General features: G+C 39.8%; 2 protein-coding genes and 1 pseudogene across 4 annotated transcripts in view; 2 read left to right on the plus strand and 1 right to left on the minus strand.

Annotated features, from left to right (window-relative positions):
• The first annotated feature begins 2,162 nt into the window (after nt 1-2,162).
• On the plus strand, nt 2,163-9,558 carry ZBTB33 (zinc finger and BTB domain containing 33). Its single transcript, XM_019719284.2, has 2 exons — nt 2,163-2,301; nt 4,623-9,558. The coding sequence occupies exon 2, from the start codon at nt 4,625-4,627 to the stop codon at nt 6,614-6,616; it is 1,992 nt and encodes a 663-aa protein (XP_019574843.2). The 5' UTR covers nt 2,163-2,301; nt 4,623-4,624; the 3' UTR covers nt 6,617-9,558.
• A 259-nt stretch (nt 9,559-9,817) lies between these two features.
• Nucleotides 9,818-27,714, minus strand: part of TMEM255A (transmembrane protein 255A) — an 80,316-nt gene continuing 62,419 nt past the window's right edge. For all 3 annotated transcript variants that reach the window (XM_019719285.2, XM_019719287.2, XM_019719288.2), the window contains 2 exons: nt 19,697-19,840; nt 9,818-12,181 (listed from right to left, as the gene is read on the minus strand). In XM_019719285.2, the coding sequence (XP_019574844.2) occupies nt 12,023-12,181; nt 19,697-19,840 (303 nt within the window). In that variant the 3' untranslated portion in view covers nt 9,818-12,022. The remainder of the gene's footprint in view (nt 12,182-19,696; nt 19,841-27,714) is intronic.
• On the plus strand, nt 20,927-25,736 carry LOC109439087 (eukaryotic translation initiation factor 4 gamma 3; annotated as a pseudogene).

Here is a 27,714-nt window from a genome sequence, read left to right on the forward strand (position 1 = left end):
CAACTTAGATACTGAAAGGTAAATTGACCTTAAAGTTTCAAGATGTACTTTGTCCTGTTTCCTAAAAAATTTTTTTTTTGCTACTAAATTTTGGGGGAGAAATGACTCATTAACCTGGTAAATAGTTTTGTTAATTGCTCAGTTGCCAGGAAAATACTACTATCTGCTTTAGTTTTTTTACAACAGAACATTCCCATTTCCCATGAAGTGTCCTTATATTGAACAACAGAACTTTCATAATTTTGTCATAATTAAAAAAAACAATCATGCAATAATTCTCACATAGTTTAATTTCCCATAATACAAAATCTTGGAGAAGAAACTAAGGGATGTCTTGTGAATTTTTTTTTTAAATTAAATTTATTGGGGTGACAATTGTTAGTAAAATTACATAGATTTCAGGTGTACAATTCTGTATTACATCATCTATAAATCCCATTGTGTGTTCATCACCCAGAGTTAGTTCTCCTTCCATCACCATATATTCGATCCCCCTTACCCTCATCTCCCACCCCCCCACCCCCCGCCCCCCTTACCCTCTGGCAACCACTAAACTATTGTCTGTGTCTATGAGTTTCTGTTTCTCATTTGTTTGTCTTGTTCTTTTGTTGTTTTTGTTATTTACATGTGAAAACACAACTGTATTATACCACTTTGATGTTTTGCTACATGGCTTTACTTTTTTTGTTTTTACATTGGAGTTATGACTTTGGATCTGTTTTCACCCTTTGTTGGGAATACAGGGCAGTTTATTGAGGAGATTGTAGAATAGATAGGGGATGGACAGATGATGTCATCCTTGTCAGATTTCATGTTGAAGAAAACTAGATGTAGTTAGATCTATTTTTATTATGAAATATTCTGATGGACATTTTCAGTTAGATTTCTGTAGGAAAGAAGCACAGGTAAATGGGTGCAAATTCAAGCTTTTAGAAACTGATACAATATTATCCTATACATATTTTTAGAAAAAGGAAATGAAGGTAGTGAATGGCCTTTATTGTTGGGAAAAAAAAAAGCTACTATTTTGGTTCCCTAGTTGAATATGATCAATAACCAACCTAAAGCAAAATATTTTGCTCTCCAAACACCATTCCTGTTGTTTCATTCATCATGGTACTCAGTCGGAAGTGAATTACCAGATGATTTTTAAAAAAAAAATATTACGGGGGTGGGGGTAAGGGGAAAAAAAAAAAATATTACGTACAACTCATTTACTCAATTCATTAAACAACTATTGCACACTTAGTATGTGTCAGACATTAAAGCCCTCTGAGTGTGAAATGCTATGTTTAAAAAAACCAACTCAACAATGCAAGTGTTAATATTATTCATCTTTCAAGATACAGCTCAAATGTTAACACTCAGTTTGCTATGCCCTTCTCTGTTTTATATCTTGTATAAACACTGTTGTACATGTTTGGGTACCTATCTACTGAGCTCTTTGAAAAGGTAGAGACCTTGGCTTATTTATTTTTGTATTCCACAGAACCTAGCATAAGATTTGGTACAGATCAAACAGGTGGTCAATAAAAGATAGTTGAAATGAAGGAATTAACATAGTACTGCATCATTTAGTAGTCAATTAAGAAGATAGTACTTCTCCAGACACTAGTTTATTTCTTTAAAATAGTTACTATAAATAGTTGTTATCTTGTTATCCTAGAACTTGAATTATGAGTTGATAAAATGTATTTGATTTTATTTATTCAGATTATATTTCAAGGTGGTTTATCATCTAAGAAACAAGTTAACAAAGCAGTTTCAAACTTGTAGAAGAAATGAAACCCGGATAGTCTCGCAAAGTTTTTATGCCTTAGATGCTTACACTGAATTCGGTTGCAAGCGACTAGCTTCCCTTGCATCCCCACCGCTTGTGATGGCATTACCCCATCTCCCGCTTTCCCTTTTCCCACCCTTTCGCCCTCCGGAAAGGGCCGAACATTCCAAGAGCTTCCCAGTCTTCCTCCGCCCCCTTACGGAAAGAGCGGAAGGCCGAGTGGGGCGCCGAAGGGGGCCAGCCTGGAGCTCGGGTCCTTCCGGAAAGACCCGAAGTGAGCTCGGAAGAGGAGGACGCCTTCGACTTCAGCGCTTCGCCCCCGCGCTGTGCCCTCTGTCGGCGACGTAGGGCAGCGGTAGCAGCGGTCGCGGCAGGAAGCGGCAGCCGCGTCGACGTCGCCCAACACTGGAGCGACGTTTAAAGAAGGAGCCGAATCGCCGCGGAGTCCGGCCTCTTGTTGTTGGAAGACTCCTACCCTTTGGCGCGGCCAGACGAGGAGAAGCGGCGGCGCGGGGAAGCAGGTGAGGACCCCGCCACGACCCGGGAGGGGGTGAGGGGCGCGCTGCTTCTTCGGTCCATGGGCTGCGCCTGTGTCTGCGTTCTCCTCACTTGAACCAGGAAGCGGCCGAGTCCGAGGCTCCACTGCTCCGGCCCTTTCTTTGTGTGGGCCCCGGAGTGAAGGAGGGGACGAACCGGGAGGGACGCGGCGCGGTCTCCTTCGCCGTCAGGGGCCCGAGAGCTGCCGGTGGTGCCCTGGGTAGGCCCGGGGCGTGGGGAGCCCTCCACAGAGACCCACTGGCTTTTTCCTGGCCCCTCTGTCTGCCTTTTTGTGCCTCTTTTTCTCTCTTCCTCGTCTCTACTTTGATTTACAGCTTTTCTGCCGGGCCCATCCTCCCCTTCCGTCCCCTTCCCAGGGCATAACAATGCCGCCTGTTCGGCCTCATCCCCTCCCAGCACCCCCACATCTTCACCACCTTCTACTTTCTCCAGCTCGCTTATTACCCTCGCCCTCACGGTGCTGTTCCTACCTCCATCTGTATTTGCAAAAAGCTGCCTTTTCTCGTGAATTGAGGTTAAAAACCTCGGTTGCCACCAGGTGGGTGCAAATGGGGAGGAAGGGGTGGAGGAAGGAAGATGGGGTTCAGCTGCCGCAGCGAGCCGCGTGTCGGTTTGTTTCAATCCCTAGCGGATGGCGTTTTGCGTTTTTTGCTTTTGCACCATCACCTGCCCCCAGTCAAGGATTTCTCTGGAAGTGATGCGGAATGACTTTTTCAAAGTCAGGTCGCAAATCTTGGAGTGGGTTCAGACCGATTTGTGCTGTTCCTGGGCCCACCCTAACGGGGAGGAGGAGGAAACCTAAACAAAATGAAACCAAGTCCCAGTGTCACTGGGACACGTCCAGTTAACGCATTCCTCTATTGGAAAAAAAAGCATTTGCAAATGACAAAAATTGTGAGATTGTATTCAAAAACCTATCTATCCACTGAAAAGTGACTTTTGTCGAAATCCCCGTATTTCAGGAGCCCTGATTGCAGGCTCGCTGTCCAAAGGTCACCCTTTCCATGAATGCCTTTATGGTAACCTGGAATTCCTTAGTACTGTTAACAAGCAATATCTTGTTACAGATAATGTTTTAAATAATCTCTAGATTTTGTAGACTTTTTTGATGATCTCTGAACTGTTCACCTACTTTTTGTTTTTAAGCTATAATTTTGAAAAATTGAGAAGATAGTTGAGACACCCTGCTTTCCATGTGTATATAACTTACACACTAGCAGTAGTACTATTATTTTGGTAACACTAAAGGGAAAGAATATTAGCAATAAAAGTGTTTCCTTACCAAAAGTAGTACTTACCAGCTGTATGGCAACTCAACATCATTGTTACCAGGAATATCTCTGAGAAGTGTAAAAAAAATATTTTGGGAGTGGCAATGCTATTTACTGACATCCTGCCCTCCCCCCGTTTTTTCCTAGAGTAATGTCTGCTCTGTTCTAATAAGTTTTTGTTTTAATTTTCACCAGTTAATTTGGTGTGAGAAAAGTTCTCATACCAATGGACGTAATTTTTTACCAACAAAATGTTTTCATGCAAATGTAAGCATTAAGAAATGGTAAACTTTCCTTTTCCTTTGTCTTATTTTTTTACAATAGCATCTGTTGACTTCATTTGGCACTCTCTTTAACATTTTACCTTTGGAGATTGTAACGGGTAGAGAGGTAAGGGGAAAAGGAATAAAGAAAGAGGAGCATGTAAGAAAAGTGTTTAATTGTTTATACAGATGGGGCAACCCAATTTAAATAAGAACAGAAAAATAATGGGAAGTTTAGAGGTAATAATTGTCAGTGCTTATAAATGCTGATTTATTGGTTGCAGGGAGTAGCTTTTGAATATATTCTTAAAGATAAGTTAAAATTTAGGAAGAGTATATATTTCTGACTATTGCGCACACTAAGCTTTTTTGACATTTAAATCATTCATTTACAGGTGAATTACTTTTATATGTTCATGATAAGATTTTTCTTAAAAAAGTCTTAACACAGCTGAAAATTAACTCTTAACTCTTCTTGAGAAAAACCCAAAATTGGAACTAAGAAAATTAATTCTAATCTCATCTGTGGATCAATTTAAAACTTGCTTGTCTCTTTCGGGGAAGTCATGAGATTTCACACATGGTCCAAAACCCAGCCTGTATGAACATTTTATATAAAAGCCAAAAAATTATGCCAAAAACTTGAATAAACTATTTAATGATGCAATAGCCAAAATTCTAAATGGTAAAGTACTTTTGTTTTTCTTTCCTAATCTTCTCTCATCCCCTTCTCCTCCCTTTCCCTTATAGGCATGGAGAGTAGAAAATTGATTTCTGCTACAGACATTCAATATTCTGGCAGTCTGCTGAACTCCTTAAATGAACAACGTGGCCATGGACTCTTCTGTGATGTTACTGTTATTGTGGAAGACCGAAAATTCCGAGCCCACAGGAATATTCTTTCTGCTTCTAGTACTTACTTCCACCAGCTCTTCTCGGTTGCTGGGCAGGTTGTTGAACTGAGCTTTATAAGAGCAGAGATCTTTGCAGAAATTCTCAATTATATCTATAGTTCTAAAATCGTTCGTGTTAGATCAGATTTACTTGATGAGTTAATTAAATCAGGTCAGTTGTTAGGAGTTAAATTTATAGCAGAGCTTGGTGTCCCATTGTCACAGGTTAAAAGCATCTCAGGTACAACTCAGGATGGTAATGCAGAAATCTTACCTCCTGGTTCTAGTGACAAGAACCTTGAAATACAAAAATCAAAAGATGAAGCCCAAGATAATGGGGCCACTGTAATGCCTATCATAACAGAGTCTTTTTCCTTATCTGCTGAAGATTATGAGACAAAAAAGATCATTGTTACTGATTCAGATGATGATGATGACGACGTCATTTTCTGCTCTGAGATTCTGCCTGCAAAGGAGACTTTGCCGAGTACTAGTGCAGTGGCACAGGTCCAGCCTAACCCAGGCTCTGTTGCTATTTCAAGTGTCGCACCTTGTGCTAGCAATAACTCTCCCCCTTTAACAAATATCACATCTACTCAGAAACTTCCTGCTCCTGTGAATCAGGCAACTCTGAGCCAAACACAAGGATCTTCAGCCCCAACACATCTGACTCCTAATATTATTTTGTTAAATCAGACACCACTTTCTACATCACCAAATGTCAGTCCTTCACTTCCAAATCCTTCAATCAACTTACTTGTGCAGAAGCAGCAGCAGACACCAAATAGTGCTGTTTTACCAGGAAACAAGTCCAATGAAGAGGAGGAGGAAGAAATTATAGATGATGATGATGACACTATTAGTTCCAGTCCAGATTCGGCCGTCAGTAATACCTCTTTGGTCCCACAGGCTGATATTCCGAAAAATACCACTTTTGATGGATCACTGATACAGAAGATGCAGATTCCTACACTTCTTCAAGAGCCACTTTCCAATTCTTTAAAAATTTCAGATATAATTACTAGAAACACTAATGATCCAGGTTTAGAATCAAAACATCTAATGGAAGGTCAGAAGATCATTACTTTAGATACAGCTACAGAAATTGAAGGCTTGTCGACTGGTTGCAAGGTTTATGCAAATATTGGTGAAGATACCTATGACATAGTGATCCCTGTCAAAGATGACCCTGATGAAGGGGATGCCAGAATTGAGAATGAGATACCAAAAACATCTAGCAGTGAGACAACAAACAAACGTATGAAAGTAAAACATGATGATCACTATGAGTTAATAGTAGATGGAAGAGTCTATTATATCTGTATTGTATGCAAAAGGTCATATGTCTGTCTGACCAGCTTGCGGAGACATTTTAACATTCATTCTTGGGAAAAGAAGTATCCTTGCCGTTACTGTGAGAAAGTATTTCCTCTTGCAGAATATCGCACAAAGCATGAAATTCATCACACAGGGGAACGAAGGTATCAATGTTTGGCCTGTGGCAAATCTTTCATCAACTATCAGTTTATGTCTTCACACATAAAGTCAGTTCATAGTCAAGATCCTTCTGGAGAATCAAAGCTTTATCGTTTACATCCATGCAGGTCTTTACAAATCAGACAATATGCTTATCTTTCTGATAGGTCAGGCACTGTGCCTGTAATGAAGGATGACAGTATTGGGTATAAGGTTGATGCTGGGAAAGAACCTCCAATAGGGACCACATCTACTCAGAACAAGCCAATGACCTGGGAAGATATTTTTATTCAGCAGGAAAATGATTCAATTTTTAAACAGAATGTAACAGATGGCAGTACTGAGTTTGAATTTATAATACCAGAATCTTACTGAACTTTGAAATACCAGAAAGTTTTGGTTTGGATTAAGGGGCAGGGCTTTCAGAAGACCTATAAAACAAATTAAGTTGCAAATGAGTTAATTTGATCTGCCACATCATCTGAAGGTAGTTTAGTTGGATTATTTGTTGATAATTTTTAGAAGCAAATTATTCTGAAAGTTTGAGTAGAGATTGAGAAGTTCTCCACTAAGTATTTGTTTATATAGTTAGCTTTCAGCTCATTTAAGAGGAAAAAAAAAAAAGCAAAAAAAAAAAAAGCTTGGAGAGAGAGTTTCCTGAATAGAATTTGAAGCAGTCTGAATGGTCTTTTAAAATAACTGGAGTTATTAAGCATACCTTAGTATATTTTACAACTTTCCCCTTCTGTTAGCACTTTACTGCTGAATTCTCAATTTTCTTAATATTGAGACTATAAACGTGTGTTGTCTTGTATATGGCATAAAAGGTAAACAAGAACTTCTAAAGTTGTTCTGGAAAATTTCAGAATAAGTCTGCTTGGTTGTGTATTCTGCTAGTCCAAATGGATAGCAGCTTCCTGCCTTCCTCCATGAAAATGGCCACGCAGACAAGTCTCATCTGAAGAATTAATTAGTTTTAGCTAATCAGAATTAAATCTTGATATTATTGTCATAGTTTGGAAAAAACTTTGGTGGCTGGACTACTGTATATATACCTTTGTTATGTGGTACCTGTGAGCAAAAATACTAATCTTTGTAATGCGTACAGGAGGAGATGAAAAGTTTTGTCACATTTTTAAAAAATTCTGGCTCTTACATGATACAGAGGGGAAGTGAAAGGAGATTGCCTTTTTGCTCATTAGGGTTGAAAATATTCCCATTAATTTTTTTCAAATTTTGAATCTGAAAGCCACCAAATAAATCTTTAATTCTGTATAAATGTTTATACATGATAGATTCCAGAAATGAGACTCCTACATATTTTGGGTGGGAGGCTACTGGCATATATTTTTAAATGTTCATATTACTTAGAATCTCTAATAAGAAGTTTTCATTTGAAATAGTTGAATCAGTGATCTAGTATTTTCCTTTCAGCAAGACCTTTTAGGTTTTTACCCCTTCTAAAATAAGTTCCATTCCATCTGCAAGTTGCTGCAATATAGCAATCAGAAACTATATGGAATGTAATAATAGGCTTGTTGATTCCCATTTATCTTGAGAACAGTAAATGCCACCTTTCTTCCTTTTTTTAAATGACACATATTTAAACATTTTGAAAATAAAACTTACTGAAGTGCTAGTACTAAAAGGAAGCAGGTTGGAACAAATATATATAACCTAGCATTTATAACAGGATTAACTTGTTGAACTTCTGTAAATGACTTTTTGCAAAGGAAAAAAAAATAGATACTGAAAAAGATTGTTGTGCATAGTTATTAGTCATTTGTAACCTTACTTAAGTATTTCTTAATTCAACATAGATATTTTCTTTCTCCTTAACTATGTATTTTTAAAAATAGTCTATTTCTTGACTTTGAACTTAAAGCTTTAATCGTAATTCCTCATGTATACATCTTTCTGATGGTAAGCTAGATTTGAAGATAACGGTTTCAGTGTTTCTTAAGTTGGTAGTTGAGGGTATCAGGCATCAGTATTTGCAATAATACAAGGAGAAAGAAAAATAATCTTTTGCTTACTGAGGACAAGAATGATGTGCAACTGTTTTTTGTGTTTTGTGAGTCTAGACCTACAAACCGTTTTGTAAACTAAGCCTTGGAAAATTTTAAATTACCTTATAACAAGTCTTGTGGTCTCTGGAATCACAATATCAGTTTCCTTTCTGTGTAGATATTTATAACGTTACTCTTTGGCTATAGGGTGCATTCTGAAATATTTTCAGTGGAAATTTGAGTTTCATTAATGCTATTTCAACCAGTTAGACATAATTACTTCTACAAGTGTGAATGATACTGATGCCAGCAGAGCTTCCAGACCTTTCAGAATTACCTGCTAGGTAAATTAGTTTGTTGTCATAAAACTTGGTAGTTTCTACAAGGCTATTAGAACAAACCAGAAATTAATTCTATAATGGAAAACTATCCATTCTGAGTAATATGGATATAATTTTTTTGCTGCTGCTCTGCTCTATGTAAATTGAGTATGAAATTTAAACTGTACCTACTGAAGGTATCTTCTGGAGTTTTTTTTAGGAGAATAACTGGAAAATTAAATTGTGTTTTTGCCAGAAGACTCATACTTGCATGTATGTCAGGGTCTTCAGTTTTTTAAAAGTTTCTTCATCCAGAATTTGGAATTCATGTGGAATACTCCTTGGGGGCTAAAACCCTTCACTACCAGTATTTATTGGGTTGGAAATCTGCAGCAAGATGCTGTTTAAAACTTATGGGGTTTTCTTATTTTATACTTAGCTTGCTGGCTATTAAACTTCATTTTTTTCTGTCAGGTTGGCTTTAGATTTGCCCCTGTGATAAATTACCTGTAAATATTCTGGATAGGAACTGTTTGAAATAGCAGTTTGTTAAAAGAGATGACAGTGAAAATGCTCAAACTAAGCAAAGATTTTAAAATGCCATAGCAATCTTGGAAGATTCACTTTAAAATATATTTTAAATGATCATTATCATTTTGGTAGTAATGATCCCTCACATACAATTACTATGAGGAATTGATGCTGCATTTCCCCCCATTGTACCAAAAAGATAAAACATGGTAAAAATGATCAAGGTATTTTGTATGGTCAAGGCTTACATATTCTAAAGAAATAATTGCTAATTCGACAGTATTGACTTCCTCACCTCTGTCAATCATATGAAACCTTGTTCATTTCCACCCAATACTGTAATACTCATACTTGTACAATCTTCCCTATCATGACTTTAAGTTCTACTTATCATTAACTGTTACCTGATACTAGTTCGTAGAGCTTCTTATGGCAAAAATAAAATTTTTAATTCTGATTTTTGAGTGCATCTTTTACAAGATTGTCTTTCAGAAATTATATAGACTTAACGTTCTTTTGTTTTTCAATTTTTGTAGCAGGAGATTGGAGCTATATTTCTGATGGCGGCATGACAAAATTTCCCTTTAGGTTTTATATGTTGGTTATTCACATGCCAAATGTATCTTGAACCATAATAGTCAAAAGTGAGTCAGCTGCTGTCAGTCGCTTTGGAGAGTTTGTGACACTTTCGTAGATTCCATGAAGATGCATGTAAGTGGATAACGAATAGGATAGTTTTATTAATTTGAAACATCACAAAAACAGTCTGGGTTTCCAACATGGCAGTGATACAGATTTAAAGCAACATCCAGTTTATACAGGTCCTGGATTAATATTTTAATGTTTCATGCCCAGTTCAATACTTTAGAGCAGAAATAGGAACAAAGCAGTAAATATTACAAAATGCAGTCAAGGTACATATTGGAAATACAAATTCCTTCATTACAGCAAATGTTTTGCAAAAGTAAAGCAGCAAATAATATTTTTTCTAAGGTAACATGCACTTTATATAATTCAATGTAATAAAAAGCTCAAATTAAGTTACAAAATCTATACTGTTTCAAGTTATTTTGTAAAGTAAGAAAAACAAAAATGAGTCAGAACCTTAATACTAAGAAATGTAATAAATGTAGGATATACTGTAATGGTGCCTTTTAAAAAATACTCATACACATTCACTAAAGCAAAAGGTCAAGTGTAAACAGCAAAAACAAATCACTGAGTATTACAAGTTGATATTTGTATTGTAAGTCAATTGGTTATTAGTCCCTTTTTAAAATCCAATAGAATTTTAATCTCAGAACTGTAGAAAATAACAGTAATTTTATATAACAAAAGGATTATAGTTTTTCAGATCTGAAATCTGGATGAGGCATCATTCATGATGCTGAAAGCTAAACTGAATGTTTTGCAAACATTTACTGTGAACCATGCATGAGTGCACTTGTGCCTTGATAATTCTTGATGGCTGGGTGTCTACAAGGTAGATGGGAGCACCAGCATTTGCCTGCTGCTTCTAATCCATCAAGTTGGGAGGTAGCAAAATTGGCTGGAAAATTTTCCAGTATGTGTTCTGTGTTTGCATGACTGTCTTTAGGTACCCTCCTGTATTTTTACATTATACAAGTATACGATTATTCATCTTCCTTTAAATCAGTCATTTCTCAGGTTAACATAAAATCACAACGAAAGTGTTCATTTTGAAGTGAAGGCATGGGTGCCAAAGTATTAAGTCCATCAGGTTGATGGTTTAAAGCTATGTATAATTAAAAGAATTGTACAGATACCTACCACAATGTGCCAGATGCATTTTAAATCTACGGTAACACTTAAGAATTTGTCGAGTTGGCTACATTTGAGGTTTTGCAGACTTAAAGCGGCATTGTAACACTTCATAATCTTGAAAGCTGACATGATTGGTCTCAACAGAAAAAGAGACCAATAAGAACAGTAGCATTAAAATACAGATGATTCTTTTGGGATATGGTGCAGGATACGTGCGGTTTGCTAGAGTTGAAGCACAATATTTAAGGATTAAATAGTCACAAAGATTAATAACAATTTCATGACCCAAGAACCTAATCTATCATTTTTAACTCTGAATTTTAACCATAAGATTTATATCTCCTGTAGCAAATGTATTTTGTAATACTGCAACATGTAGTAGAACCACTGTCTCCTAAGTTATCACATATGTAACATCTATTTAAAACATCTCATGTTGCTCTGTGTGTTTCAGTGCTTGTAGAACAATCCTGTTCCCCACTACTTGAGGGAATATTGCACTTTTCCCTTTGGGAGGTACCATTAACAAAAGCTGAGCTGAATGCTCACGACAGCCATTTTTACAATATAGAGAAGAAAGGAGTAAGAGATACAGGCAGCTTTTTTCAATGTCCAGCCACAAGCAAACAAAATCTTAGCCAGGACTGTCTGTATTGGAACTACTGTGTAGCCCCATCGTCTGGGAAACTTAGGAACTGACCTTAATGATAGGGAAAGATAGGGCTTAAAAGCCAGGTACTTCAACGGTGGTACTAGAGTGGCAATCTGCCAAAGGCCTGAGGACAATATTCTTATTTACACAAAATGAAACATGAAAACCACGCTTCTGCTGAATACAGAGGCAGAGCCACGGAGTAATGCACGTCCAAACATGACAGGATTCTTGCTGGGCAGGCTCCCCAGCCTTAGATTGTGTGTGCTTCCCTTCTTGGAAGTCCTGGGTTCAGCCTAGCCACTCCTGCTCTGCACTGATTAACAAATAAGCTGCTTTCCTATCTTTCCCTAGCCTGCTTGGAAGGCTGTTGTAAAACTTGAAACTATACATAAGAATGACACTTTAAATTGTGTACCCTATACACTTCACTAAGGCAGATACGAAAGCCACAATAATCCCAGTAGCTGGCAAGCATTCCGCTTTAGGGGCTGTAAGGTGGTGGCTTTTCAAAGGGTGGGTAATAAGGTGGAGAGTAACGGGGTGGTGCGCTGGAGGACCACATGTAGCTGGGTGAAGGAGAGGCAGATTGGGGCTCCTCAGAAAGTCCAGAGGGAGGGGAGGATGGAAAGACACTAGAATGCTGTGTAATGAAAATAAAACATCAGTTTAGGCAGTGAAGTTGCAATTCCCCAAAGTCAGTTGTTATTTAAAAATCAATAGGGGCCAAGTTTGTTTCTGTTTGGAACAACAAAGAAACCTCACAAAGTTAATGAGGGGCATGACACTGAGCTGGTCCCACTTTCTCTCAGTCACTTGGGCAGTGATGCTCCTGCAGAGATATCTTGTGCTCCTCCTACCCCTCAATTTGAACCCCTTTTCCATGTTTACAACTCAAGCCATGAATACCTCTTCCTGAGCTATGGCAACAGTATCTCAACTAGTCTTCGAAAAGGTAGTTGAGGCCTTAAGAACATTTGAGGTTAACTTACTAGTACCTGGGAAAGTATTTGCTACAAGAATATATCACAGAGCCCATCTCAGAAACAAAACAAAAACTAAGGTCAGAAAGGTTAAGTGCTTTCTTGGATCTGTACTCTTACTTTAAGTCCAACAATTTTGATTTCATCTTAACTGAAGCCCACCACCTCCAAGGGCAGGGCAGATTGGAGAACAAAGAGGAACAAAGGCATGGAGGTGGGAATACCAATAATAGGAAGAGCAATCTGTCAGGTTGTAGAGACACTGAGGATTCAATTTTACTTTGTGTTGTCTAACTTTGATGGTGTTTGGGAAGGGAGCAGATTTGGATTTAAATCATATCCAGTGAATTGGCATGTTAGCAGTCATTTGCCACTTCTCTTTCCCTGGCCCACATATACCTACCTTTGACCCTAATGATTTTCCTGCTCAAGGAGAGTTGGCCTGTTTTGTTTGTTGCTGTATCCCCCAGGGCTCAGAACAGAGTTTGGCAAGTAGTAGGTACTCAATAAATGTTGAATGAATGACTATAAATTGAGGAGTATATGAGATAAAATTAGCATATTAAAAAAAAAAAGAAATCTATTTTCAAAAATACGGTTACACCTTGTGGAGACTGTTGCCTTGCTCCAGTAGTGGGACATGGCTGAGGCCTGAAGCCCGGAGGGGACTACAGGGATGGCAAGAGACAAGAAGCAAGGGGCTAGTTTTAGGCTCTCAGGAAGATTAAACATAAGCCAGCAAACAGGGCTGGGGAACTGTAGTTTTCTGTTGTGTGTCAAATCTAGAAGGAACTGGTATATTAAAAAAAAAAAAAAAAGACCCACTTACACCAAAATTTCTCAAGAGTTCAAGTGCTGCGAAGGTCATGCCTTACTTTGTTCTGTTGGCCAGAGTCTGAGTAGATCATGTCATTTTCCAGCAATCTAGAGTAAGGCTTGACATGAGGTTTCTGAAGCCTGAGATCAGTGGCTGATTATCCTTATCCCAGTCCTGACCACTGCACTCCTTAGAATGGTATGTCCAGATTTCTAGGTCTTGCTTGAGATATTGAAATATCTGTCCCTTACCACAGAATGTTAGGACTGAGAAGAGATTATAGCTGCCATCATCCCCCCTCCTCCTCCTCCCACTCCACTCATTTTACCCCAAGTGAAGGAATGACAGGGTCATAGAAGCTGCAGAGCCGTTCAAGGCAAAACATCTTGAGGCAGTGGCCTTGAAACAAGACAGATTCCTCTCTAAAATCTCAAATTTTCTCCTCCCTCCAAGAAGATATGCTTTCTTAAAGACATCAGTATTGTGATTTCCTAGTTTTCAACTCCACATCCCAGAAGTCTCTATTTCCCTTTCTCTCCCTCCCTCATAGTCACTCATTCAACATTTATTGAATACCTACTTAGTTGCTTTCTTCAACTAAGAACACCATTGTCTTAACCAGAGAGGAGAGCAAAAACCCACCAGGGACAAGATTTCTGTGCCGGGGGTGTGGTACTCTGCCCTTCTAAATCCCTCTCCAGGATGGTGAGTGTAGGGAGGCCGGTTTTAGGTGTTCCCAGCCACAGAAGGTAGGGGTGAGTTTCCTACAGTGGAACTAAAGGCAGTTCTGTCCTGAGAGGCATTTAAAGGCTTCTGTGGGCAGCACCTGCTGTGGGTTGCAGTTATACACTTTGATAATAAAAGGAGATGGTGGTGTAACGGCCTTCAGTTTTCACTTCTCAGTTGCATGTTTGGGAAGTTTTGGGGGAAAGGAGGTAGGATGATTCTCACTTCTCTTTAAGGATGCTGGGAGTCTTAAAGATAAAATCAAAGGGCTCCTGGCATAGCTAGGGAGCTCACTGGCTGCAGTCCACACACCTTTGGGGTTTGGGTTTGGGGTATGTGTGTGTGTGTGGGGAAGGCCCACAGTACAAGTGAGTAGTTTCCTAGCAACAGGTAGGCATCTTGGGAAAGATCTGGCTTTGTTGCATCTGGGGAGCTGGCCTGCTGCATTTTGATTCCTGCCTGAGAGTCGACTTTACTAATTGGAGAGGCACCTCAGAAGAACAGAGCCTTGAATCCTTGTGCACCACAAAGCATGAAAAGCATCTAAAGAGCCTATTGCTGGGCCTAGTCAGCTCGAGCTTCCTGAGCTGCTTCTTAGACGCTGGGGTAACGTACAAGCTGATGGTGCTGTAAGAGGAGTGCCACCTTTTTAGGACACACCTTTTTTCCTCTGCCATCTTAGCCTGCTCCCTCTCTGCCTGATGGCTGACCTACACTCTTCAAAACCAATGTGCACTTCTGTCACAACAGGCTTCTCTCTTCAGCACTGTGATACAGTGACTCCCAAAAGAGCCCTGGCCAGGTGATAAAGTTTACCAGCAAGAGATGCTGTGTCCCTAGGGGAAAATCCAGGATCTCCTGGTTATTTTCATTCCCCCTCTGTTTCTGCCCCAGAAAGCAAAGCCAGGAGAGGTGGAGATCTTCTCCATCTCGATAAAAGGAAGAGGAAGAAGGGAGATTTCGGAATCAGAAACCAGAAAAAGGAGGAGAAGAAAGAAAAATCTTAGCAGGAGAGGGAAAATAAAGAGAAAAAGTTAAGTGGCAGCAACACCTTTTAAAGCTCTCAGCAACCTGTGCCATACACCGCCTCTCCCAGGATTAAAGCAAGCCTTTCATTAAATGGGTCATTCTAACTGGTATGAGGTGATATCTCATTGTGGTTTTTATTTGCATTTCTCTGATGATAAGTGATGTTGAGCATTTTTTCATATGTCTATTTGCCATGTGTATTTACTCTTTGGAGAAATGTCTCTTCAGGTCCTCTGACCATTTTTCAATTGGGTTGTTTGTTTTTTTGTTGTTGAGTTGCATGACATCCTTGCATATTTTGGATATTAGCCCCTTACCGGAAGCGCTGTTTGCAAAAATCTTCTCCCATGCAGTTGGTTGCCTCTTTATTTTGTCGATGGTTTCTTTTGCTGCGCGGAAGCTTTTAAATTTGATATAGTCCCATTCACTTATTTTAGATTTTACTTCCCTTGCCTTTGGTGTCAAATTCACAAAATGCTCTTTAAATCCAAGGTCCATAAGTTTAGGACCTGTTTTCTTCTATGTAGTTTATTGTTTCAGATCTTATGTTTAGGTCTATAATCCATTTTGAATTAATTTTGGTACACGGTGATAGATAGCAGTCCAGTTTCATTCTTTTGTATGTGGCTTTGCAATTCTCCCAGCACCATTTATTGAAGAGGCTGTCTTTGCTCCGTTGTATGTTTTTAGCTTCTTTGTAAAAAATTATCTGTCCATATTTATGTGGTTTTATTTTTGCGTTCTCAATTCTATTCCATTGGTCTATGTATCTGTTTTTCTGCCAATACCATGCTGTTTTGACAATTGTTGCTTTGTAGTACAAGCTGAAGTCAGGTAGAGTGATACCTCCAGTATCGTTCTTTTTTCTTAGGATTACTTTGGCTATTCAGGGTCTTTTGTGATTCCATAGAAATCTGATGATTTTTTGTTCTGTTTCTTTAAAAAATGCCATTGGGATTTTGATGGGGCTTGCATTAAATCTGTATATTGCTTTGGGTAATGCGAAGTTTTAAACTATGTTGATTCTTCCAATCCATGAGCACAGGATGTCTTTCCATTTCTTTGTGCCTTCGTCAATTTCTTTTAAAAATGTCTTATAGTTTTCAACATATAGGTCTATCACATCCTTGGTTAAGTTTGTTCTTAGGTATTTTATTCTTTTTGTTGCAATACCAAAAGAAAATTTTTTTAAATTTCTTTTTCGGAGATTTCATTGTTAGTATATAGGAATGCAATGGACTTTCGTACATTGATTTTGTAGCCGGCAACTTTACTGTATTCATTGATTGTTTCTAATAGCTTTTAGGTGGAGTCTTTAGGGTTTTCTATATATAGCATCATGCCATCTGCAAAACAGTGACAATTTAACTTCTTCATTCCCAATTTGGATGCCTTTTATTTCTTTCTCTTGCTTGATTGCTCTGGCAAGGACTTCCAACACTGTGTTGAAAAGCAGAAGTGATAGGTGACAGCCCTGTCATGTTCCTTTACGTAGAGCAATGGGCTTCAGTTTTTCACCGTTAATTATGATATTAGCTGAGGTTTGTCATATATTTATTATGTTAAGGTATTTTCCTTCTATACCTATTTTATTAAGTGTTTTAATCATAAATGGACATTGTGTCTTGTCAAACATTTTTTTCAGCATCAATTGATATAATCATATGATTTTTGTCATTTATTTTATGTGATGTATCACATTGATGGATTTGCATATTTTGAACCATCCTTGTGCCCCTGGGATGAATTCCCACTTGGTCATGATGAATAATCTTTTTAATACATTGTTGCATTCCATTTGCTAGAATTTTGTTTAAGATTTTTGCATCTGTATTCATCAGAGAGATTGGTCTGTAGTTTTCTTTGTTTGTGTTTACCTTACCTGGTTTTGGTATCACGGTAAAGTTGACCTCATAAAACAAATTGGGGCGTATTGTCTCTTCTTCAATTTTTTTGGAAGAGTTTGGTAGAAATCACTAGTGAAGCCATCTGGTCCCGGACTTTTGCTTTTGGGAAGGTTTCAGATGACTGATCCAATTTCCTTACTGATGATCGGTCTATTTATATTTTCCAGTTCTTCATGATTCAACCTAGGAAGGCTATATGTTTCTAAGAATTTGTCCATTTCTTCCAGGTTATTGAATTTGGTGGCGTATATTCCTTTATAGTATTCTTGGATGATCCTTTGTATTTCTGTGGCATCCGTGATTACTTCCCCTCTTTCATTTTTCATTTTGTTTATTAGCATCTTTTCTCTTTTTATCTTACTGAGTCTAACCTAGGGTTTGGTTTCTCCTATGTTAACAGTTCGCCTGGGTCATAGGGCGCCACGTCCCTGTGGGGATGCGGAGAGCTTTTGAAGTTCCAAAGCTCTTCCTGGACCAGATTTAGAGGCCGTGTGCTTCAGCAGTTCTGTTTACTCCTGCATGGATCACCCAGATAGGTGGGGACAGGGGTGGGGTAGGTTGTGAGAGGTGGCCCAGAGCAATGGCAGCAACCACCACCACAGCTGGTCCAGCTTCCACAGCTCCCTCCCCTTTGCTGGAACTAGTCAGGCTGCGAGTCTGTGTCTGCGGGCCACTATTCTCAGAACTGCAAATATTCTCTTGTTTTGATCTGACACTGCTACTCTTCTGCTTCTAGCACTGGGCAGGTGGGGGCGGGGCGAGCTCTGGGAGGGTATGGAGGGGGCGGGTAGTCTCAGTGGCTAAGGCTTCTGTTCTCTGCTTGGCAGTGAGGGCTTAAACCACTGTTTTCACCCTTCTTCCCTCCATCTTTGCTCTGAGGTGTCTGCCGTGAGTGTTGGGTTCAGCCGTGTTATATGCTGTCCTCTCAGTCCTGTGGGCCATAAGTGGAGCCCTTGAGTCCAAGTTCTTCCCTCTCCTGCAGCTGCAGTAGTTCCCAGATGCAGTGAGCTCAGAGCACCAAGCTAAGTTTGCATCCTGCGTCCGAGTGTCCCCGTCTCTGCACTTCTCCCTTCCCTCCTCCCCTGCTCATGCAATTTTCCCACCTTTAGGTGAATTCAGTAGGGAGACTCTTTGTCTTGCCTGTCTGCTGTGCAGGGAGTCCTTTGTGGAGTTGTCGTTGTTCAATTTGTTTTAAGTTCCAGGGGAGATGTCAAGAGGCTCACGTCATGCCGCCATTTTTATGACCAGATCTATTTTTTCTCAGCTTTAATGGATCCCTCCTTGGTCTAATATTGTACTTTATATAGTGAACAAGTCCATGTTCACACTGTATGTACAGTTGTCCCTTGATATCTGCAGGGGATTGGTTATAGGAGCACTTACACAGATGCCAAAATCCCTGGATATTCAAGTCCTTTATACTAAATGGCATAGAACAATGAAGACAGTTGGCCCTCCAAATCCCCCAATTCCAAACTGTTGATCAAAAATACTGTTTCGATCTATAATTGGTTGAATCTGCAGTTGCATATCTCTGACATACAGAGGGCTGACTGTGTATTTATTGAAAAAAAAAAAGCTACATGTAAGTGGATCCGCACAATTCAAACCTGTGCTGTTCAAGTGTCAACTGTATTACTTTCAATAAAGAGTCCTAGACCTCCCCCAAATAGGATCGAAACCAAAAACAAAAATATACTTTATTCAACTAAATGGCGTTTTTCAGTTTCAATCATTTTGTTAATCTGTAGCTGATATTAGGTTGTCCAAGGGTTTTGCATTTCTAAACTGGTTGTTTAATTGGAAGGACCCCCAAATGCTCATGATTTATGTCCCCTTGGAGCATTTACGGGCTCTTAGGCAATGGAAGTAAATTCGTTGTGAGCTTCCCTTCCTTCAGAGGTATCTCCTTTGGTACCCAAATTTTGAATTAACCAGATTTCAGTATAATCCCACTCCTCTGTGGTCAAGGGTTTCCAATCACTGTAAATGCGTGAAGTATCATCTTATTTGTTTTGCTGAAGTGCCTAGTTCAGTGCTCTGTACACAATGAATCTCTTTTAATCAAGCACCTTTTTTGGTTCTGTTTTTCTGTGCTTTAGTCTCAGTTCAAAATGAAAAGGGGAAAGTGCGAATTTGATAACATTATCCCTGACCTATATGATTAATAGGACAACAAAGGGGAGGAGGGTGTTATAAAAAATATTTTCTATGTGTAGTCCTAGTTAGAAAGTCTAGAGAAAAGGAAGGGACTTATAGATATGATTCAAACCATTGTGTAGCTCAGAATGTCCTCATACTAAGGAGCAAGACCAGGCCCCTCCCTGAGGCAGAGGAATGCAAAAAGCCACTATTGGACAGGGGTCCAGGGTTTGGTACTAATGAGTACCATCTTCTCCTTGGTGTAGGTCAAGGCAATTTGGAACACCTTGATCTTATATCCTTTTCTCACTTATTCTTCCATCTCTCTGTTTCTTCTCCTCTGTGTCTTTCCAATCTTTCCCATCTATCCTATCATTGTTTGCCTACATAGTCCTTATGTTAGTCACTGGTACCTACAGGCTGCTAAAGGCTATCAGGGATCAAGAAACTGGCTACCTCATACAAATTAGGGAAGTTTCATGAATAGGGAGAAAATAAGAGAGCATGAATGAGAGCAAGGGTAATGGAGAGTTCTTTTTTTTCTCAAAACGTACCTGAAAGTCATAAGCAGAATATGGTGGCAGATGAGGAGGGCCATGGTAGTAGGTATTGTAAGATGCCACTTGAGGACGAGCGTAGTAAGAAACAGTCGAATGGGCATTCTCAACAGAACAGTTCAGTGCTGGGAGAGTTGGGTTCTGTAGAAAACCACACATTAGAAACAACATTAATATTCATCACTAGAAAAATGGTTATATAAACTGTGGCTCATCCATTCTATGGAATACCATTCAGCTATTGATAAACAACGTGGTGACAGAGAAAGTTTTCCAGGATATATTGTTAAGCCAAAAACAGAAACAAACCAGCAGGAAAACTATGGAGACAATAAAAAGATCACTGGTTTTCAGGGGTTGGGGTTGCAGGAAGGGATGAATAAGCAGATCACAGAAGATTTTCAGGGGAGTGAAAATACTCTGTATGTTATAATGACGGATACATGTCATTATACATCACCCATAGAATGTAAAACAGCAAGAGTAAACCCTAAGGTAAACTGGACTTTGGGTGATTATAATACATCAGTGCAGGTTCATCATTGGTAACAAATGTACTACTTTGGTGGGGGATCAGGGCAGGAAATACATGGGAAATCTCTGCACCTTCCTTTCAATTTTGTTGTGAACCTAAAACTGCTCTAAAACAACAACAAACAACAACAAAAATCTTTAATTAAAAAAGAAAAGAAAGAAAAAATAATAAAGTCAGCAGGCATTGCCTGAGCCCCGCTACTGAGAAGGGTGCCGCATCCCCCAGGGGAGGGGGATAAAGACACCCCCCACCCCGCCCCAGGCCCTTGAGCATATTGCCGTGAAAGCCTCAGTGGCTGCAGCAGGAATGAGACCCAGCACCTTAGCAGAGGCAGCAGCGGCAGCAGTGGCACCACCTCCTCACAGGGAGGCAGCAGCAGTGGTGGAGGCCACTCCTCACCACAACATCAGGGCCCTCTAGACCCAGGTGTCCCCTAAAATTCCCAGAGAACCAATGCAGCAGCCTTTCAAGAATCGAATCCTCACTCCTACTGTCTCGGCAGTGTATAGCACAGTAACACAAGTAGCAAGACAGCTGGGACCCCCAACCCCTTCCCCTATTGAACACATAAACTAAACAAGGGGCATCCATATCTTGCAGCAATGCCCCTGGGACATGCATCATCCCCTGGACTCTCTCAAACCCCTTATCCCTCTGGACAGAATGCAGACCCAACCACGTTTGTATACCTTGAAGCCCCTTAGACAATGAATTCACAACCTCAAACCCGTTCTCTGCACAGCAGAACAGTGCCAGTACATTGCACATGCAACTGGAAGAGGAGGAAGATTTTGGAACAGACTCCCATTTACTGGTCCTTGGTTGGAAGAGGCTGGATAAAATACTACATGTTTTCCCCCAGAGGCCTCAAATACAGCCTCCTAAGCTACCATCACGAACAGCAGTCCTTCTATTCACCCTGGTACACAGACACCCACTGCAGTGGGTCAGGCCAATCAGCACATCATGATGATTAACCATCTGCCCATGCCATACCCATTGCCTCAGAGGCCTCAGTACTATATACCACTACATTACCGTCATAGTGGCCATCTTCATGTTGGGCCACAACAGTATCCCATTCAACCACCATGGTCAGCTGCTTTTTATTCTGGACCGGGACCTGGGGACTTCCTCAATGTTTATGGAACACCATTTAACCCAAGCCAGCCAGTGTGTCAGTCAGTACCTATCATAGTTCCTATGCAGCAGCAGCCCCCTCCAGCCAAGAAAGAGACAAAAACATAAGAATTCGGGATCCAAACCAAGGAGGTAAAGACATAATAGAGGAGATTTTGTCTGGAGGTGGCTGCAGAAATCCTACTCCACTCATAGCGAGACCCACATCCACACCTACTCCTACTCAGCTACCCAGCCAGGTCCCCAAGCATAGCTTTGTGGTCTATGGGACTGTGGAGAGCACTCATCTTGCTGCCAGCACCCCTTTCCATGCAGCTAGTGACCAGAAGCAAAAAGAGAAGCCAAAACCAGATCCAGTGTTAAAGTCTCCTTCCCCAATGCTTAAGTTAGTCCTTAGTGGAGAGAAGAAAGAACAAGTGGGCCAGATATTAGAGACTACTGCAGGAGAATCCATACCAGAGCTTCCTCTGCCTCCATCACTGACCACTGTTTCTCTAATTGCTCGAAGTACGATTGCTTCCCCCATCTCTGCTGCTCTTAGTAGCCAGCCGGTATTCACCACTGCTCTAGATGACAGATGTGAACTCTCCTCCATAAAAGAAGACGCAATTCCTCTTCCCAGCCCAACGTCTTGCAAAGAAACGCCAGATCCTTTGCAGACAGATGTTATTGATGATGATATATGCAAGAAATCTTGTAGTGTAGCACCTAAAGATATTCCACTGATTTCTAGTACTAACCTAATTAATGAAATGAATGGAGTTAGTGAAAAACTACCAGCCACGGAGAGCATTGTGGAATTAGTGAAACAGGAGGTGTTGCCATTGACTCTTGAATTGGAGATTCTGGAAAATCCCCCAGAAGAAATGAAAGTGGAGTGTGTTTCCGCTCCCATTGCCCCTTCCCCAGTTCCTTCCTTTGCTGCATCTCCTCCAACTCCTCCCGCCTCTCCTCCCCCCACACCAGTCACTGTTCCTGCTGCCGCCACTCATGTTAGTACTGCTGGTGCTGCCACCGCAGTCCAGAGAGTCTCAGAAGAGGAAGAGAGCATAAGAACTTGCCTAGTGAAGATGCAAAAGAGATTCAGAACAAAACAGAGGTAGAAGCAGATGGGCAAACAGAACAGATTATGGATTCTCAGAACTTAAGTTCAAGAAAGAGTCCTGTCCTAGATCAGACAGCTATAACTGCACCAAAGATGTGGAAGAAACAAAAAGATCAGACCTGAACCACTGAAGAGGTATTAGAAGCAGAATTGGAGCCTAAAGCTAAAGAGGAGCTTTCAGGTGACAATACTTGAACAAAATACTTGAATCCAAACAGGATAAAATGAGCCAAGGTTTCATCCTGAAAGAGACTCCTCACACATAAAAAAAAGTGAAAGTTATGGAAGACAATGGAGAGAAGCTGAGCCTGTACATAATGGTGCTGAGAGTGTTTCTGAGGGTGAAACAATAGATGCTAATTCAGGCTCCACTGATCGTTCTGGTGAAGAGGTCACATTCCCATTTAAACCAGAATCCTGGCAGAGAGTTTTTGTTGGACTTTCAGTTCAAGCCAGCCTGTATACAGAAACCAGGCGCCTCCCTCCCATCACTAACGTGGTTCTTGACAAGACCAACCAACCCAAATTGCCAATGCAAACTCTGGATCCTCGGATTTTGCTTCAAGGACCAGATTTTACTCCTGCCTTTGCAGATTTTAGAAGGCAAACCCCTGTTGGAAGCGGTGTACCTTTGTTGAACATTTGATCATGGAGATCTCAACCTGGCCAGAGAACAAAGCCCAGGAAGATCATCACAGTCGTGCATATGAAGACGTGCACCTGAAAAGGGCAGAGAACACCTGGAAACCCAGCCAAAAACGAAACAGACAAGCTGAGGGTCCCAAAACATTAGAACCCAGGAACTTTTTAGAAAAATGCAAAGTATCTTAAATAAATTGACGCCACAGATGTTCAACCAACTGATAAAGTAAGTGTTAGGACACCACAGAGGAGCAGCTGAAAGGAGTCATTGACCTGGTATTTGAGAAAGCAATTGATGAACCCAGTTTCTCTGTGGCTTACACAAACATGTGTCAATGTCAAATAATGCTGAAAGTTCCCATGGCAGACAAGCCTGGTAACACAGTGAATTTCTGAAAGCTGCTATTAAACAGTTGCCAGAAAGAGTTTGAAAAAGATAAAGCAGATGATCATGTCTTTGAGAAGAAGCAGAAATAACTCAAGGCTGTCAGTGCTCCAGAGGAGAGGACAAGGCTTCATGATAAACTGAAAGAAGCTAAGGACAAAGCCCCAAGGAAATCTATTGGTAACATCGAGTTTATTGGGGAACTCTTAAAAACACAGAATGCTAACTGAAGCCATTATGCATGACTGTGTAGTGAAGCTGCTAAAGTACCATGATAAAGAATCTCTAGAGTGTCTATGTCACCTACTCACCACCATTGGCAAAGACCTGGATTTTGAGAAAGCAAAGCTACTTATGGACCAATATTTTAATCAGATGGAGAAAATTGTGAAAGAAAGAAAAACCTCATCTAAGTTTCAATTCATGCTTCAGGATGCAATAGACCTAAGGCTGTGTAATTCAGTATCTTGAAGAGCAGATCAAGGGCCTTGAACAGATTCACAAAGAGACTAAAATAGAAGAACAAGAAGAACAAAGGAAGGTCCAGCAGCTCATGACCAAAGAGAAAAGAAGACCAGGAATCCAGAGAGTGGAGGAAGGTGGGTAGAACACTGTACAGGGGGCCAAGAATAGTCAGGTTCTGGACCCCTCAAAATTCCTGAAAATCACTAAGCCCACAATTGATGAGAAAATTCAGCTGGTACCTAAAGTGCAGCTGGGCAGTTGGGAAAAACACAGTAGTGATGGAGCAAAGGCAAGCGAGACAGATGCCTTATGGTCAAGTACTTCCAGTTTAAACAGATTATCTGCTGTGCAACCTCCAGCAACCTCAGGGTCTACATCATCCACACCTTAACATGGGCAGGAAGAAGCCCCTTCCATATGCAACAGCTTGTCCAAACACTTCCATGAGGAGTAGCAGTAGTAAAGACCTGTTAGACAATCAGTCTCAAGAAGAGCAACAGAGAGAGATGCTAGAGACCGTGAAACAGCTTACCGGAAGAATGAATATGGACAGGAACAGCACTGAGGCTAACTGAAACAAAACCAGGGAGTCAGTGGCAAAACCAGAAATTCCAGGAACATCCACCCCTGACATGTCTGCATTGTCAGAAGAGATGGAAAGGAAGTCTAAATCTGTCACTGATGAATTTCTACACATTAATGATTTTAAGGAAGCCATGCAGTGTGTGGAAGAGCTGAATGCCTAGGGCCTGTTACATGTGTTTGTGAGAATGGGAATGGAGTCCTCCCTGCAGCCAAATCACCAGGGATCACATAGGCCAACTACTGGATCAGCTTGGGCAGTCAGGAAAACTCAGCAAACAGAACTTTTAAAAAGTTTTTTCAGAAACATTGGAATTGGCAGATGATAGAGCCATTGATATTCCCCATATTGGTTGTATCTTGCTGAACTGGCTACTCCCATGTTAAAAGAAGGAGGAATCTCCATGAAATAACTTATCATAGAATTTACCAAACCTTTACTTCCTGTTCAAAGACCTGGGGTCTTGCTGTCTGAAATATTGTACCTTTTATGCAAACAAATGAGCCATAAGAAAGTGGGAGCCTTATGGAGGGAGGTTGACCTCAGCTGGAAGCACTTTTTACCAGAAGGGGAAAATGTACATAATTTTCTCTTGGAGTAGAACTTGTACTTTATGGAGTCTGACAGTTCCTGTTTCTCCAAAATACTTTGAAAGAAAGAACTCTCTGCTGACGAGCTATACAAGTGACTCGAGAAACTCATTATTGAGGACAAAGCAAATGATGAACAGATCTTTGGGTAGAGGCTAATCTAGATGAAAGACAGATGAGTTCACTTACATTCCTTAGAGCTTTAATGATAGCCGTTTGTAAAGCAGCTATAATAGCCAAGTGTTCTACCTTCCGAGTGGACACTGCTGTTATCAAGCAGGGAATGCCGATCTTATTCGAGTACCTAGACTTGGACACAGAGAAGGAAATGCAAGTGCTTTACACACTAAAGCATCAATAGTAAAACTTGATCAACCTGCCAATTTGCTATGGATGTTTTTTGATTGCCTATATGACTGAAGAGATAATCTCTGAGGATGCCTTCTACAAGTGGGAAAGCAGCAAGGATCCCACAGAGCAGAATAGGAAGGGTATGGCCCTCAAATCTGTCAAGGCATTCTAGACTTGGCTTCGTGAAGCAGAAGAGGAATCTGAAGATAACTAAAACTTCACATACACAAAGAAACAAAAAGAACAATTTGAGCTTTTTTTTAAAATTTATTTTTTAAATTTATTGGGGTGACAATTGTTAGTAAAATTACATAGATTTCAGGTGTACAATTCTGTATTACATCATCTATATATCACATGTGTGTTTACCACCCAGAGTCAGTTCTCCTTCCATCACCATATATTTGATCCCCCTTACCCTCATCTCCCATCACCCACCCCCCTTACCCTCTGGTAACCACTAAACTATTGTCTGTGTCTATGAGTTTTTGTTTCTCATTTGTTTGTCTTGTTCTTTTGTTGTTTTTGGTTTATATACCACATATCAGTGAAATCATATGGTTCTCTGCTTTTTCTGTCTGACTTATTTCTCTTAGCATCACACTCTCAAGATCCATCCATGTTGTCACAAATGTTCCTATATCATCTTTTCTTAACGCTGAATATATGGTGATGGAAGGACTAACAATTGTCACCCCAATAAATTAAAAAACAATAACAACACACGTCTGTTTAGCAAAAAAAAAAAAAGAGTTGAGAACTTTTAATTTATTTTAAGGACTGCAAATGCCAGTGTAATTTTTTAATTTGCAGTTTCTGTAAACAACTTGTATAATAGAAAAGCAGAGAAATAAATTTCCCTCCCCTTCAGATTAACCTCACATTTGTTTTAAAGCATAGTCGTTAGTTCAGATTTAAGGTTTGGGGTAAACAAGGTAAGAAATATATATGCATCAAATCTTTCTGCCTGCCTCTCAGAAAACAAAATCACAATAGTAATCAAAATATATACAACCTCGGAACAGAACTAGAGGACTAGAGAACCCCAAGAATTGTTTTTAAAAAAGTGATACCCTGGGAAAAGTACTCTTAATACTTTTGAAATCTTTAGAGCAACTTTAAGGCTTATAAATACATAGAACAAATATTTAAAAAAACAGAAATATTATAAATTGACAATACTATTTCTTTTCACTTTCAAAATATAAAGAACAAAATAAAGACAAACATTGCAAGTTAAAAAAATAAAGTCTTTAAAAAAGAACCCACCATGTTACATTTATATAGCATGATCCCAATTTATGTAAAAATAAAGACCCAAACAATTATATACATATGAATGTTATAAATGAAAAGAAATTAATCAGGAAAGATTCACAAGAAACTGTTAACTATGGTTATCTTTGGGAAAGGGAGTCGTATTAGGAGGAAAATGGGGATTCTTTACTTTCTGTTACACAGCCAAAGTTTTTACAACTAATATGTATTACTTGTGTCATTTCCTCCCAATTTATTTTGAAAAATTCAAACCTATAGAAAAGTTGAAATCTTATTTACGTGTTTTTTTAAAACAAAAAAGAAAAAATAAGACCCAAAATATACAATGTCAAATTGACAAGGCTGAACAGGCTACTGCCTGTTGAAATGTGACGAATCACAAAGTGTTTGTAAAAGTTGTGAGGATTCTGATAGATTCCAACCTTGCTAAGCTCTCATGCAGACAGGAAGGGTATTTATTTCTCACCAGCCCTGCAGGCTGGAGGCAAAACCCTAGCAGTGTACAGAAACCATGACAGACCAAGCAGAATATATTGATCCTTATTTTTTTAAAACAAAACAATGCAGAAAGAATTGTATACCATTTTTATAACATGGTGGTGTGTGTAGTCTTTCAAGAGTTAAAGCTAATTTTGTCCAGGATGAGAGTCCTGCTCCCAACAGGGCCAAAGCATTGCTAAAGGAAATCACCACTGCTCATTAGCTCCCAAACAAGACCATTATTTTTACCTATTGAGTACCACATAGGTCAAGGTGTTGGGCAAATGTTTTTTCCATTTTCCATGTCATTGACACCTCCTCCATTCCTGTGGATAATTGAGAGCTGTCTGCAAAATCAGTGTGCCTTGTTTCTGATACACATCTATGCCACATTAACAAAGAGCAGAAGCTTCCTCTCAAGTGATGAAAATGTGTGGGCAGGCTTTGGCAGTGGCACAGGC

Source organism: Rhinolophus sinicus, chromosome X (genome assembly GCF_036562045.2).
Source record: "Rhinolophus sinicus isolate RSC01 chromosome X, ASM3656204v1, whole genome shotgun sequence".
In the NCBI taxonomy this organism is placed as follows: domain Eukaryota; kingdom Metazoa; phylum Chordata; class Mammalia; order Chiroptera; family Rhinolophidae; genus Rhinolophus; species Rhinolophus sinicus.

Bases quoted from the DNA above. Each gene is read 5' to 3' on its own strand.
- ZBTB33 (XM_019719284.2), top strand. From the start codon at position 4,625: ATGGAGAGTAGAAAATTGATTTCTGCTACAGACATTCAATATTCTGGC.